At 39.7% G+C, this 14,518-nt stretch overlaps 1 protein-coding gene across 11 annotated transcripts in view; it reads right to left on the reverse strand.

Moving 5' to 3' along the window:
* Window positions 1-14,518, reverse strand: part of LOC123765279 (voltage-dependent L-type calcium channel subunit beta-2) — a 272,000-nt gene that overhangs the window by 56,095 nt on the left and 201,387 nt on the right. For all 11 annotated transcript variants that reach the window (XR_006773696.2, XR_011230250.1, XM_069335512.1 and 8 more), the window contains 2 exons: window positions 10,239-10,367; window positions 7,198-7,366 (listed from right to left, as the gene is read on the reverse strand). Coding sequence is in view for 9 of the 11 variants with exons in the window: in XM_069335512.1 (XP_069191613.1) it covers window positions 7,198-7,366; window positions 10,239-10,367 (298 nt within the window). In the remaining 2 variants the exon portion in view is untranslated. The remainder of the gene's footprint in view (window positions 1-7,197; window positions 7,367-10,238; window positions 10,368-14,518) is intronic.

The raw sequence follows: 14,518 nt of genomic DNA on the forward strand, positions 1-14,518 counted from the left end.
AAATATGCTGGAAAAAAACAGCTAGATAATTCTTTGAACCAGTGCCTTAAGAAAATAGGCAATAGAAATCCAAAATACACTCTTCTATGCAAAATCTAGAACAAAAATTACATCCTGCATTAGGCCCTTGCACAAGGGTGATGGAACCTTCATAGATGAAAGCAAAGAAATGAGTGAAATACCGAGGTTACAGTACAATTCTGCTTTCAGTCAACCTATGATCCAAAACAAATTATTTATGAATGTGACACCACCTTCGAACCATATATCAGTTGTTGTCCTAACTCCATTCGACGTTAAAGTAGCCATAGACAGTATTCCCATGACCATGAGGTAATTACAAAGGCAGACACCCCCCCCCCCACCAGGCAGAAAACAAAAATAAAAGAAAAACCCTGCAAGAGGACAACGTACCCAGGTGGAACAGAGCCGGCCGCTGTTATCAGTGAAAACTAGCTGTGCAGTACCCAACGCCCCTACCAGTGACAAAAACTACCTCCTACCCAGAGACAAACAAGGGCAACAAAACCCCAGCTAACTCAAAGGATGGCCAAGTACCGAGCAGTAAAGGACACAACAGAGGTAGATCTCAAGGTGACTCGTGAAAGGTGGCCCAAGGTCAGTACTTACAGGGCACCTAGGGAAGGGAACCCTAGGCACATGCAGCCCGAGTACCGTGGAATACGTCTCCTGGCTCAGGCACCATCTGTAGAGACAGCCCACACTACAAGGCACAGAAATGAAACAAAAACTGGAGCCAGAGGCACGACCACACTAGACTTCCATCAACCAAGAACTGATGCAGGTAGGTCTGGGGCTTCCCCTTCCCTCTCCCAGGGAGGGAGAGGGTTGCACAGACAGCGGTGCGGCGTCATGCTAGTTTGCTAATTTTCATTTGGGGAGTTCTGTTCACATGTTCGACCTTCAGTTGCAATAGTTTTACCAGAATAGGGGTTTGTTTTGGGACACCTACCTTTCTGGGTGCCTGTGCCAGTCGATGACAGACATAGAATGCTCCCAACCACAAGGGGGTCTCTATAGGCCATTGCTCCTCATGCCTCTCTAGAGCTCTAGAGAGGGCCAGGTTCTGGCTTGTGGTTCCCGGTAGGCAAGAACTCCATGCATTGACTGATGCCAGAAAGATATACATATCCATTCAGCCTGGATATGGGGATGGGGCTCCCCCCTCCCCAGAAAACCACTATCACAGGTCCTAAATATCTTTTGGAGATGAAGCCTAGATACTGGTGTTATCCATGACATATTTAAAACAGCAGAAATTGTACCACTTCACAAAGGAGGTACTAAAGCCAATGCAAAAAATTGTAGCCCAATAGCTCTAACATTGCACATCATACAAAATTTGAAAAAGTACTAAGAAGATCACATAACACATGGAATCACAATATCTACTGAGCAACATGGGTTCAGAACACGTAGCTCCTGCCTCTCATGATTGCTATACCGTCATGATAGAGCGTGTTGACCAGACCACACTAGATGGTGAAAGGACGACGACGTTTTGGTTCGTCGACTTGAGAATGGTCCAGGACAGACCGAAATGTCATCATCCCTTCACCTTCTAGTGTGGCCTGGTCAACATTCTTCAGCCACGTTATTGTGACTCGTCGCCTGCATGATAGAGCATGTAAAGTTCTATTACTGCTAGAATCCACTCAATAAAACTTATGAACTAAAATATTGGGATCAAGTACAAATTTGAAATCTGCATTCCCTTGAGTGCAGGCAGGTGAAATACATAATAATTTACACTTGGAAAATAGGAGAGGGACTGGTTCGAAATCTACATGCAGAAAGAACACCACATGAGACCAGGAGACATGGCAGGATGTACAAAATAGCCCCACTGACAAGCAGAGGTGTAAATGGCATGCTGAGAGCGAACTTGATCAACATCAAAGGCCTAAAACTATTCAACACTCTTTCCCTACACAGATGGGGCATAATTGGCTGACCTCTCGCAGTGTTCGAAAGGAAACTCGACAGGCACCTTCAAAGAACTCCTGATTAGCCAGGCTGCGACTCTTATGTCAGGTTGCGAACAGCTGCATTGAACAACCTGGTTGATCAAACCAGCAACTGGGAAACCTGGTTAGAGACTAGGCCATAGGGACATTGATTGTGGAGCAAGAGTCACCCAACTTTCACACTTGAAACATGGGGTAAAATATGAGTCACAGGCCAGTTGGGGTAGGCCCAAATGCCATGCTTTAAGAATATCGGCATCTTAAGTGGGGCCCTCCCCTGCAATTTTCATGAAGTCTGAAACAAAATATGGCATGTGTTTCCCACAGATTTTTATGTTGAATCTCGCCATACTTTCATGGTTTATTCCTAAAGGATGAACATTAATTTACTTGGATTGCAGAGAGGGGGAAGGTGTAGAGGTGAGGAAAGGGAGGGGAAAAGGGGGATGCTGGGGAAGAGGGAAGAATAACAGGAAGGAGAAGGTGGGGGGAAAGTTGGAGAGGGCAGCAGAGGGAGGGGACGAGGAAGGGAAATTAGGATAGGGGATAAGATTGAGAGAGAGAGGTTGGGAGAAAGGTGTAGAGGGTGAGAAATGTGAGAGAGGGGGAATATGGGTTAGATTGAGTGGAGAGAGAGGTGCAGAGGGGGAATGGGGGAGAGCGGGAAGAGATGAGAGAGTGGCAGATTAGAAGAGAAATGGAGAGGGAGGGGGGGTGGAGACACACACACACACTAGAGTGCAGCTGTGCACTTTGATCTAGTAAATAATAGTGTTGAATGTAATAAAATGCCCCTTTCTGGGCAGCCCTCAGTAGCTCCCCAGTGCTTAATGCTCTTGTACCACTGAGACTTCCATACTATCAAGCTCCTGGACTTGCATAGTTGACCAAAAATCAGGATCAGAATCACAAAGGCCCTGAGAAATAAAGCATAAAGGGCTACAACATGCAGTCCAAAGGCCATGATACACAATGTCTAGAGATCCCAGGATAAACACTCCAGGAGATCAGGACAAAGCTTGAGAACTCGGGAAAAAATGACCTGAAAGTGCTGGGCAAACAGCCCATTAACCCAGTGATGGCATGGAAGCCCTAACCATCTTTCCAGGAATCCAGGACACAAAGGTAATGAAACCAGAGCAAAAGGCCTGGGAGCATAGGGCCAGGGCACAGATTCCAGGGTCTCGGGGAACCAAGGCACACAATCACTGACATCAGCATGCAGAACCTAGGTGTAACAACACACTGTTAGCTAGCTAAACAAAGTTGCTGAAGAAATATAAGAAAATTCACTTTTGAAAACAGTGGTAGATGATTGGAACGAGTGAGAAGATAGTGGAAGCCAAAACTGTCAGTAGTTTTATAGCATTATGTGAGAGTACTGGGAAGATGGAACACCACGAGCATAGATGGAACATCCTGTATCAATCTGGTCTGGGCCTCAACCTACATTGCACAGGTTTGTCTACATGATTCCTAAATATGTGAATACTATATGGTGGTATATATTTAATGTACAATTAGCATTATGTCTTAGGAAGGTCCTAGAGAACAGTGGTCTACATTGTCAGCTCAAAACTAAGGGTCTTGGGTTTGAATTCTTAAGCAGTACAGATAGTTGAGCACATTTTCTTTCAACTATTCACTTAGGAGTAAATAGGCACCTCAGGAGTTAAACAATTGTCGTGGGTTGCATCCAGGGAGACATCAGTGATTGCATGAGGTAATTTCAAGATGCAAAGTTGCATGAAACCTTGGCTGTGTGCTCTGAACATCTGCCTCCCACTGTGAGCATCATAATTAGCATTGTGTTCACTGATATACGAATCTTGTGCATAGTTTTTATTACAGTCGGGATCTTCTGTGATATTTTCATCACAAAATACTAGCAGATACTTGTATATTCTCTAAATTATAAGTGATGCTGTGGTCACAAGCTAAACAGTGGTGCTGTTAGCTCATGCTGCACGCACCAGCCTTCGTTGTTCACTCAGTACTGAGGTCTTCACACCCAGGAATGGTGTCCACATTTTTTTTTGTCAAAATGGTGTCTGTTTTAAATTTAAACCTGAGGGACTTTTAAATCTTATGCAGTACTGTATTCTAAATCATATATATATATATAATTTGCACAGTGTAGTCAGTTAAGCCAAAATCATATACTGCATATATATGTGCAGTGGAAGGGTTAATGTGCAGCTTAAGATTTACATGCATATCTGCCTATACAAAAAAAATCTTTATATAATTATTAATTTGGATACAAACTGTAAGGAAAAGTGGAACTAAACTGAATATGTATACTGTATTGTAAACTGTTCTGTTACACAGAACTAAGCACAAATTGATAGTGTTGCAGCCCAGCCCCCACCTATTAATGCTAGAGTTTACTATTAGCATTGTACACTGTCAAGCCAGGCACCCAGTGTTTACCTTGGATGCATGTATGAATTTATGTATGAATGACTAAATAAATCAGTCAATGTATCAATGAGTATTGCATGAATGTATAAATGAAAGAATGAATACAGTATATGTATGCATGTGTCAATAAGAACTGAGCAAACTGCAACAAGTCTATTATCCCATATGAATCATCTGCTATAAGTATCATGGATATAAATAGGAGCTGCCTCGTATAGGCCAACATGCTCATATATGAGTTTGGGAGAATATAAGAGATAATATGTATATCCTTTCAAACTCATTAATGTATGGGAGTATTGGCTCATACAAGGCAGTTCCTCTTTATATCCACAATATAAATAGGAGCTTCCTCATATGAGCCAATTAGCCTACCATAGTTTCTTTATTATGATGATCAAATTATGATTTGTTGACCTGGTAAACTTCATTAAAATGATTACAGTGTTGTGAAAACCATATGAGCATAATCGGTATTCATGTCATGTACAGTACTTATACTGTAGTTAAATTTTATAGCATGACAATTACCATATTGGTATTGTAACATTTGTGACAATAACCACATTTGCATAGTAGGCAATCATGAAACAATATTCAATTATTTTTATGTGTTAAGGTAAATATCACTACAGTATATCCATATAGACCTATTATATACATATTATTGTACCATCATTGGTGTAAAACCCAGACAATAAAAGAAGAAAGTTCTTCAATGGTATAAAACTCTGGTACCCCACTTCAACTATTGTATCCAAGCATGGAGACTTTGCCTTCAGAAAGACACATCTGCTTCAGAGAAAGTTCAACACTGCATGACTAAACTCATCCCAGAGCTAAATCAACTTTCCTACCTGGAACGGTTGGGGGCCACAGGGCTAGCACTGCAAACCAGACATGACAAGGCTGATCTCATTAAAACTTTTAAAATACTGAACATTTTGGACAATATTCATCCAAACCAATTCTTTAAAAGGTCAAATGTAACACAGAAAGAGCATTAGTTTCAAGCTCAACAGGCCACAGTGTAGGATAGAAAACAGGAGATGCTTTTTCATCCATAGGGTTATAAACCCATACAACTGCTTACCTTTTAAAACTGTAAATGCCAAAACATTGTTGAAATTCAAAATCCAGCTGAATAAAATCATCAGAACAAATGGGAAGGGGGAACTTTGACACTGTCACCGGCTTCCTGTCCTTGTCAAGGTTACTACCGATGTTGCATACCGTTTACTATGTAACCTCAGTTACTTTCAACCTACCCACTGAATAGAGAGGGGCCATTCAACCCTTCCTCCTGTTTTGATAGTATTTGTAGTAACAATGTGGACCATCATACATATACATGTATTAGACATAATGGACAATTACGAAATATGACTTGGTACTTTTGAATATGGACAAACCAGAAAAGGTTTTGCATTTTAATAAAACCTAACCTAATCTAACCATTCTAGGCCTAATACACACTATCCGAGGCCTAATATAGTACATACATGTGCTATACTAGGCCTAGGAATATTTTTTTAGCTATATTTTTCCAGATTCTATAAAGCGATAGAACCAAATTCTTCTATCTAATTGTCCATTATGTCACTATATGTATGATGGACCAGTTACTAAAAAGACTATCTTAACAGTAGGATGGGTTGGGTCATCAGGTAAATAATTAATTTAAAAACAACATATGATGATAACTGCACTACCCTGTAAATCAGCACAAGATGATAACTGCACTTCAAGAGTTACAGCATAAGTAGGAAACTATATATATATATATATATATGCAGCATGGCCCCATAGGACAGAATGACCCAGGAAAAATAAATGCCACTTATTTGTAAGAATGATTAATCAGTCCCTCCAAGACTTTGTGCACAGTGCTCATACCAAGCAAGGTAGTAAAGGTTTGGACTGATTTGGTAATTCAGGATGCAACCAACTTTCATTTGCCTTGTTTCTTATTTTAACTTCCTATACTGAGTAGTTGTTTATTTTGAATTGTTTGTGAATTTCTGGGTAGTTTTTTCAGTTTTGGGTTGATCTCCGATTCCTGTGCTCCCATAGCCTTTATGAGCGAACTAGATTTTGATGCTGGTTTTTGGTAGGTTGCACAAGTTCATGGGGCTAACAGTATGTAGAAGTCTGTGGTACTAGAGCCTTAATGCCTTGGAAAGCTACCGAGGGGGTGAGCCCAAAAAGGAAGAAAAGGAACCACCACCTTACATTAGTTCATGAAAAGGATCTCTGATGTACTTCTGTTTCTAAACCACTGTTGTTGTTGTTTTTTTTTAGATTCAGCTACTCGGAACAAAAAGTTCCAAGTAGTACGGCCTATGGTGAGCCTGTAGTGGACTTACACATTAAATACCCAGCAATACCTAATATTATACTGTACCTTATATACACTATCAAGCCAATATACTAAACAATATTTAATAAATAAACTTGTACAAATATATATATGTGTACTGTACTCTGATGACCCTCTCCCTTAAAACATCCAGACACACCAAGTTTTACTTTAGTTTTATGTTTACTGCTATGTAATAAATTTTTGTACTGTACTGTACTAGAAAAACTATTTAATAACAGATTATCAAGTATTATTTGGCTGGCAGTTCGTCTTCAATAGGTCTAAAAAAATTCAGCCGAAGATACCTCACTAAAGAAAATAAATGTCGTTCACTTATGCACCATTGTATAATATTTTGTACTTGTAGTAATCCCTACAAAAAATACTAATCTTGCAATGCTAACATTATTTCAGCCTACTTACCCGGTGGTGTGGTGTTAGTTCTCAAAAGGTTTCCTTGCGCATGATTGGACCGCGGGCTTGTATGAGGTGAAGGAATTGGTCGCTGAATTTGAGGAGGAGGAAGGGGAGGATGCGTTGCTTGCCAATATGCATCAAGATACTCTGCTATATGTTCACATGCATCTTCAAGCTGAAATAAATTATAGAATCAAAGTGTACATATAGCAAAATAAAAACAAAACTTGAATGGTCTCCAAGTTGTAAATCATTATAACCTCTATGATCATACAAGGATTCAAACTTGAAGGCCAGGAATCACCCCACTGGGTACCACAGTACTGATACACTGCACCATCAAAGGCCACCACCATCAAAATACCACTCCAGAAGTGGTATGATTGTATGCAGTTGGGTGATCCTTGGCTTCACAGGTTCAAATCCTGGTAGGATCATAGGGTTTATAATGATAGCAATATATATATATTTAAAAGTTTTACTCAATCACGGTTAAATATTTGTCTTTGACACCTAGTTACCTCTGAATACTTGCCATCCATGAGAGGGGTGGCACAGGCAGAATCTTGCCTAGACATTTCATATACTTTACATACACCCACAAATGTGAAAAGGGGAAAAAAACATGAAACATTTATCAAAGTTAAGCAATTACGGTATTTACTTATAGCTTACAAGAGTACTGTACATAAAATTACTGATGCCCACATTCTATGAGCACATAAAATATAAAAAGAATGGTAGAAACAAATTAATAATAATAAGACCAGCATTAAATGTAATGAAACACCAGTTTCTGGGTGAGACCCAGAGGCTCCCCGGAGCTAACCGGGCTGATGTGAATGTATTAGACCCTGGCATCAGTCGATGCGCATAGAGTTCTAGGCCTACTGGGGACCACGAGCCAGAACCTGGCCCTTCTCAGAGAGGCACGGGAAGCAATGCCTATAGAAACCCCTGTGTGGTTGGAAGCATTCTATGTCTGCCATAGACTGGGTTAGGCACCCTGAAAGTTAACCACCCTAAAACAAACCCCTATTCCAGTTAAAATATTGCCACTGAAAGCCGAACTAGTGGACAGAACACCTCAAATGAAAACGAGCAAACGAGCATGTCATCATCAAGTCACCGCATCTCCCCCTCTCCCTGGGAAGGGAGAAGGGGAAGCCCCAGACCCTCGTGCTGGCTATCTACCTTGCAGTTCTGAGGCTGCATGTCAAAAATTGCGAAAAAACAGCCGAAACATTAAAAAAAAAAAAGACCCTACACTGCATGGCAAAACCTGTGGCCTGAGGGTGTCCCTGAGTGAGACTTTGAAGGTTTCAGTCCTACACCTGCACCTGTGGACGACCCAGAAGGGCATCTAGTGGATGATATTGTTGCTCTGGGGCAAACTTTGGGTCTGGAGGTGGATGCTGCTGATGTGCAGGAGCACAGTGATGAACTGACCACTGAGGAACTCCTGGAACTTCAGAAGGAGCTGAATCAAGAGGAGGTACAAGCGCTCTCATCAGGGAAAGAGGAGGTAAGGGAGTATGCTGCCTCTTCCAGTGATATCAGGTGAGTGTTGGGAATGTTTGAATAGGTGAATGCATTCTTGGAAAAGCATCACCCTGATAGAGCAGTGACTGCATGGTGTGTGAACTTGTTTAATGACAATTTGCTGTCTCGTTTTAGGGACATCCTAAAATGAAGACAAAAGCAAGTGTCAATAGATACATTCTTTGGAAAGGTACAGAAAAGACGAGCGAGTAACAGTGAACCACAACCCGGTCCCATTGGGGTGAAATTCACAAGAACAGAGCCTGCCTGACTCAGAGATGGATTCTCCTTCCACACCATAACTCCTCTCCTCCTCCCCCACCTCCCCATCATCTCCCTTAAGCCAGCAATGACTCTTCATAAGGTAAAGTACAATTGAAAACAGTAAAACAAAACTTTATAATAATTACATGTATTATAATTACATTATATAATTTCATATTGATGTTTTTTGGGGGTGGAACAGATTAAAGAACTCTAATAATGAGATCTAAGGGTGGTCCTGGATAGAAAACTTAAGATTATTTTGCAAATAACCTATGCTATGCTTTCCAGCTTCAGAATCTCTTAAATACTCTACATGGATTGTGAAATACTAAAGAAATTGTTCACAACCTTTGTTATTCCAGAATTTGAATATACAGCATTTGTATGTTGCCCAAATATCAAGCACATCAGCAAACTGGAGAATGTGCAAAGAACTGCTACTAAATGGCTTCCAGAACTGAAAACTAAGAGCTATGAGGACAGGATAAAGATGTTAAATATACCAAAAACAGTAGGGAAAAAAAGAGGCGACATGATTACTACATACAAAATAGTAACAAATTGGCAAAATAGACAAAGAAGATTTGTTGAAACTTACATCTTCAAGAACAAGAGGTTCAAAGCTAATAAGGTTCTCAAGCTAAGAAAACAAAGCTGCCAAAAAAACATTAGAAAGCTCTTTTTTGCAGAGTAGCAGACAGTTGGAAGGAGTTAAGTGAGGAGTTGAATGCCAAAACTATCAGTACTGTAGTGTGAAAGCATCATATAACCAAGTACTGTGATGACAGGACACCACAAGTGTAGCCCTCATCCTGTAACTACACTTAGGTAATTACACTAGGTGGTGTTTCATGTCATGTTTCAAATGATCCTTTTGTTTTGAATATTTTTTTTTTTTATTATTATTATTATTATTATTATTATTATTATTATTGTTACTTTGCAGCTGCCTGTATTGTCTTGTCTGCTCTCTGGTTGTTTTTCCAGTGAGGGTGATCATAACACTCCCTTACTCCCTGTGCCTCTTCAAATGGCCTGGTTCTGGCTTTGGTTTCCGGTCGCTCAACAGGAAGTCTATGAATGATGTGCTTAGTATAGGTAAGCTATCTCGGTGACAGTTTCACAAAGTCACTGTGGGTTACCTAAAAAATGGCATTTCATCACAATGCTGGTTTTTTAATTTTATAAATAATTATTATTACTTACATTATTAAATTATTTAACGTTTATAAACTTACCTGATTTTCATCAAGAATTACATCAAACATCTCTGGCGGACACTGAGCTAATTTCTCTGCAGCAACCATTTGAACGTTAAGGTTGCGACTTTGAGACTTGCCACGAGATTTTATTAAACGTTGTAATACCTGGAAACAGAATTCATCAATAGGGTAAATTATATAAAATAAAGTGAGTTGTGAGATCATGTAAAAACCCTTCATTCCTGTATAAACATTTTAGTGATACTTCCCATTCCAAGAAAATTACATGTATAATGTCATTTTCAACCCCCCTTTATCATATATTACAGTTATAAGATCTAATGTATTATATTTATTTATTTATTTAGTTATTTAAAGGGGTACCTCAGTTTAAGAGTTTAATCCGTTCCTGGAGACAGCTCGTAATCTGAAAACTCGTAAACCGAAGCTTCTTCCATACCATCTTCCATCTCCTCACCATCTTCCATACACCAACAGCAGTCATCAACAATGGTAAGTAATAACTTGAACATAGTTTTGTAGTGTAGATTTTGATGAATTAGGTAGAAAATTTAGTTTGAAGTGAGGTTTTTGGGTAGTCGGGAACGGATTAATTCATTTCCCATTATTTCTAATGGGGAAATTAGCTTCGGTTTACGAATTTTCGGGTTACGAGCTGTCTCCAGGAACGGATTAAACTCTAAAACCGAGGTACCCCCTGTATTGCCAAACTCAACAATTAATATTTCAAATTACAGTGAAAAACATTAAAAAATATTAAAATATTGCTAAATTAAAAATATTTTCACACCATCCATCAAGTACCTTAACCACTGTGCTGTGCCAACCGAGAAAACTCGGTCGGTGGGAATTGCGCCAACAGAGAAAAAACCTTTTGAATATTTCGTACCCATTCAAATGTGTGCCCGGTAGGTTGTGTACGAAATGAACTCTTGGGACCGCCAATGAGAGGCAGCCATCTTGGAAAAAAATCCCAGAATACCCTTGGGCTGCTGGCTGGGTTAGTATTGAGTGAGCAACCATGGGTGACACACGCACCTCTGACTCCCAAACACCTGTCCGACATGGTGTTGAAAGATCGTCCTCTGATGGTGAAATTCAGACTATATTGTTTGAAGAACATAAGGGGGTCATGATATTGGTGAAGCTAGGTGCAATAGGACCTAACACAAAGGTCGGATGCAAGTAATACAATAACTATGAAGAAGATACAGCGAGCATATCCAGTTGTAACTCAGAGTGCCACCCTTGCCCACCTATGCCATCTCCAATTTATAAAGATGATACATAGATGAATCATTTTTTGGGTTGAGTGATGATGCATCTGATACAAGTAGCATAGATGAAGTGTTAGCGGCTTCCATAGTGGTGTTTTCCATAGATATTTTCAAGAATAGCTGAATCTCTTCCAGAATGGCTGTATCTCTTCCAGATTGACTGATACTCTTCGAGACTGATTGAATCTCTTCCAGTGAGGGACCTTACAAAGCAATCTTTTCAAGACTACCTTACAAATTGATCTTTTCGTATAATTTTTTCAAGACTACCTTACACTTTACAAACTTGGCTACATACCACCTACAAGTACTAAAGCCAAAGTTGTACATGTTCTCATACACAGGTGAAGACATGACGGAAATGGAATATTTTCTTGCATATTTTGATGAGCAGTTCATGCAACATCTTGTTGCCAAAACCAAGAGACATGCAGGGCAACTTATTGAAAGTGGAATAATACAGGCTTCACGTATGATACGTTGGAAGGACACCACTGTGGCTGAGCTGTATGTGTTCTTTGTAATATGTATGCTCCAAAAACATTCAGAGAAGCAAGTCATACAGGTTTATTGAAACAAAGAGCTGCTGTTCCATCACTTGTGTTCAACAAGTACATGTCATGAGACAGGTTCCTGATACTACTACAGTGCATGCACTTTGAAAATCTTGAAAATTTTGATAGAAATGATCGACTTTGGAGAGTGCAAAAAGTGTTCAATGATCTCAGAGGGAAATTTCATGATTACTTTGTACCTGGACAGAATTTTGTCATTGATGAATCCCTAGTTCTTTTCAAGGGACGTCTTCTCTTCAAACAGTACATCCCATCGAAATGGCACCGTTTTGGCCTCAAATTTTTTGTACTGTGCGACTGTGAAACCGGAATGGTGATTGATATGATATTATATTCTGGTACAAACGTAGACATACCCGCAGAGGATCCTCTCAGGTTTTCTGGCAGTGTAGTGAAGACATTAATAGAACCACTGCTGAACAAGTGGCACATTCTGTATACTGACAATTATTATACAAGTCCCTTGCTAACAAAGTTCTTGCTTGAACATAACACGGAAGTGTGTGGCACTGTAAAGACACATAGGAAAGAAATGCCAGTTTTTTAAATAATATTGGTGTAGGTGATTTGTGAACTTCGAAAATGTGACAAAATATTAGCAGTGCGTTGGAAAGACAAACGTAAAGTCAGTATGCTGTTAACTATTCACACTGGTGAAATGCTTGACAGTGGCAAAGTGAGGTATCGAGGTGATGGATCATTGTTCAAGCCAGATTGTATCATTGACTACAATATAAATATGAGACTTGTAGATAAATGTGACATGATGGTTGGTGCCGTCGAGTGTGTCCGCAGAAGTGTAAAGTGGACAAGGAAATTCTTCTTTCATCTTGTGGACGTAACAGTGCCCAACTGTTTCAACATTTTTTTTAAGAAAACGGGCAAAAATCTATCAATTCGAGTGTTTAGTCAAGCTCTGTTGTCGCAATTACTAGTCAAGTATGGCCAGGAAGATAGCGTAAGGACAGTTTATCATGCCCCAACCAGAGCGCAATTAGTTTCCAACAGACTGGCTGGTAAAGAGGCTTTTGTAATTCACAAGCCTGCCTACCTACCACCTACAGGAACTAAGGCCTAAGGCATACGTGAGTGCATTGTTTTCACACACTCAGAACGTAAACCAAGGAAGCAAAAATCTGTGTGTACCATATGCGTCGAGTGCAAAGTCCCTCTGTGTATCATGGACTGCTTCTTTGAATATCACTCATTTTCTAAGTACTAAGAGTGTAATACAGTGTGTTACTTTGTAAATAGTGTGTGAAACTGTATATAATGTATTATTAGTGAATGTAGAACAAGTAATAAATCAACAATAAACATTTATTGAGGACACTTTAGTGACATGTATCTCAGTTCCATGGAACATTATGGACGTTATACTTTATATACATTGTCAGGACACACATACAGTATACATCTGATACGATAAAAAAAAAACATTAGAAAGCATTGAAAATACATAGAAATAATATTTGTAAACATAATTGTGGCAACTGGCGGGTCTTGAATGGCCCGCGTGACTTCGTCTGGGCGAGTCACGTACAGGCGACTAGCCTTGATGACGTCACAGTGCAAATTGTCCCCGTCCTCACAGCCACAGTAAGTGGAATTTGACATTTATTTTTATATACACATGTTCAGGGAAGGAAATTCATTATTTAAAAAAAAAAAAAGCATTTTTGGGGAACACTTGATTTCTTGCGCACCGGGGGAATTTCATAATAAACTCGGCGCAGCACAGTGGTTTTAAAGCACTAAGTGCAGTGCAGTGGTTAAAATATTATCTTCATGTTTTATTTCTGTTAGTGTGACAATATCTGACATCTTAAGCTGTATTACTGTATATTGTTTAGCTCCATTATTTTTTTTATCTATCCCCATGTTAGAATATACAATTTTCAAGAACATATTCCCTCGCCCTTTACCTTTTACTCCCTCCCCCCTTTCTCTAATGATTTTGTTGGTTTTCTTTTTTTTTGTGCCATTTCACAGACTTCCTGATCCAAATCACCTTTCAAAAAAAAGGATTTCTACTCTCACTTAAACATTTAGCTTGAACGAGTTCAGTTTCACCTTCTCTTTGTCTTCCTTTGAAAGATCTCGTCTTTATGGCCATAATTTCCCATCCTCATCACTTCACAATTTCCTAGATTTAGTGGAACTCTTGTCCACCAGTTGACTGTGAAATATACTAATATCACCCCAGAATGCTAGGCTAGGAGTATCATTCATGGCACATCCTTGAACACACTTCTCTAGTGGAAAATGGATCATAGGCACAGCGAGTGCATGCAGGAACACTAATCATCGCAAAACTAGTGCAATACTCATTAGTACCATTCGCCACTATCACGTGGTCTGGCCCCAGTCCATAGCTGACTCCTCTGACCAGCCAGTTCTGATGCTGATAAACAACTCACTGACAAACCAACCAACTTGGAGG

This window comes from Procambarus clarkii, chromosome 33 (assembly GCF_040958095.1).
Source record: "Procambarus clarkii isolate CNS0578487 chromosome 33, FALCON_Pclarkii_2.0, whole genome shotgun sequence".
In the NCBI taxonomy this organism is placed as follows: domain Eukaryota; kingdom Metazoa; phylum Arthropoda; class Malacostraca; order Decapoda; family Cambaridae; genus Procambarus; species Procambarus clarkii.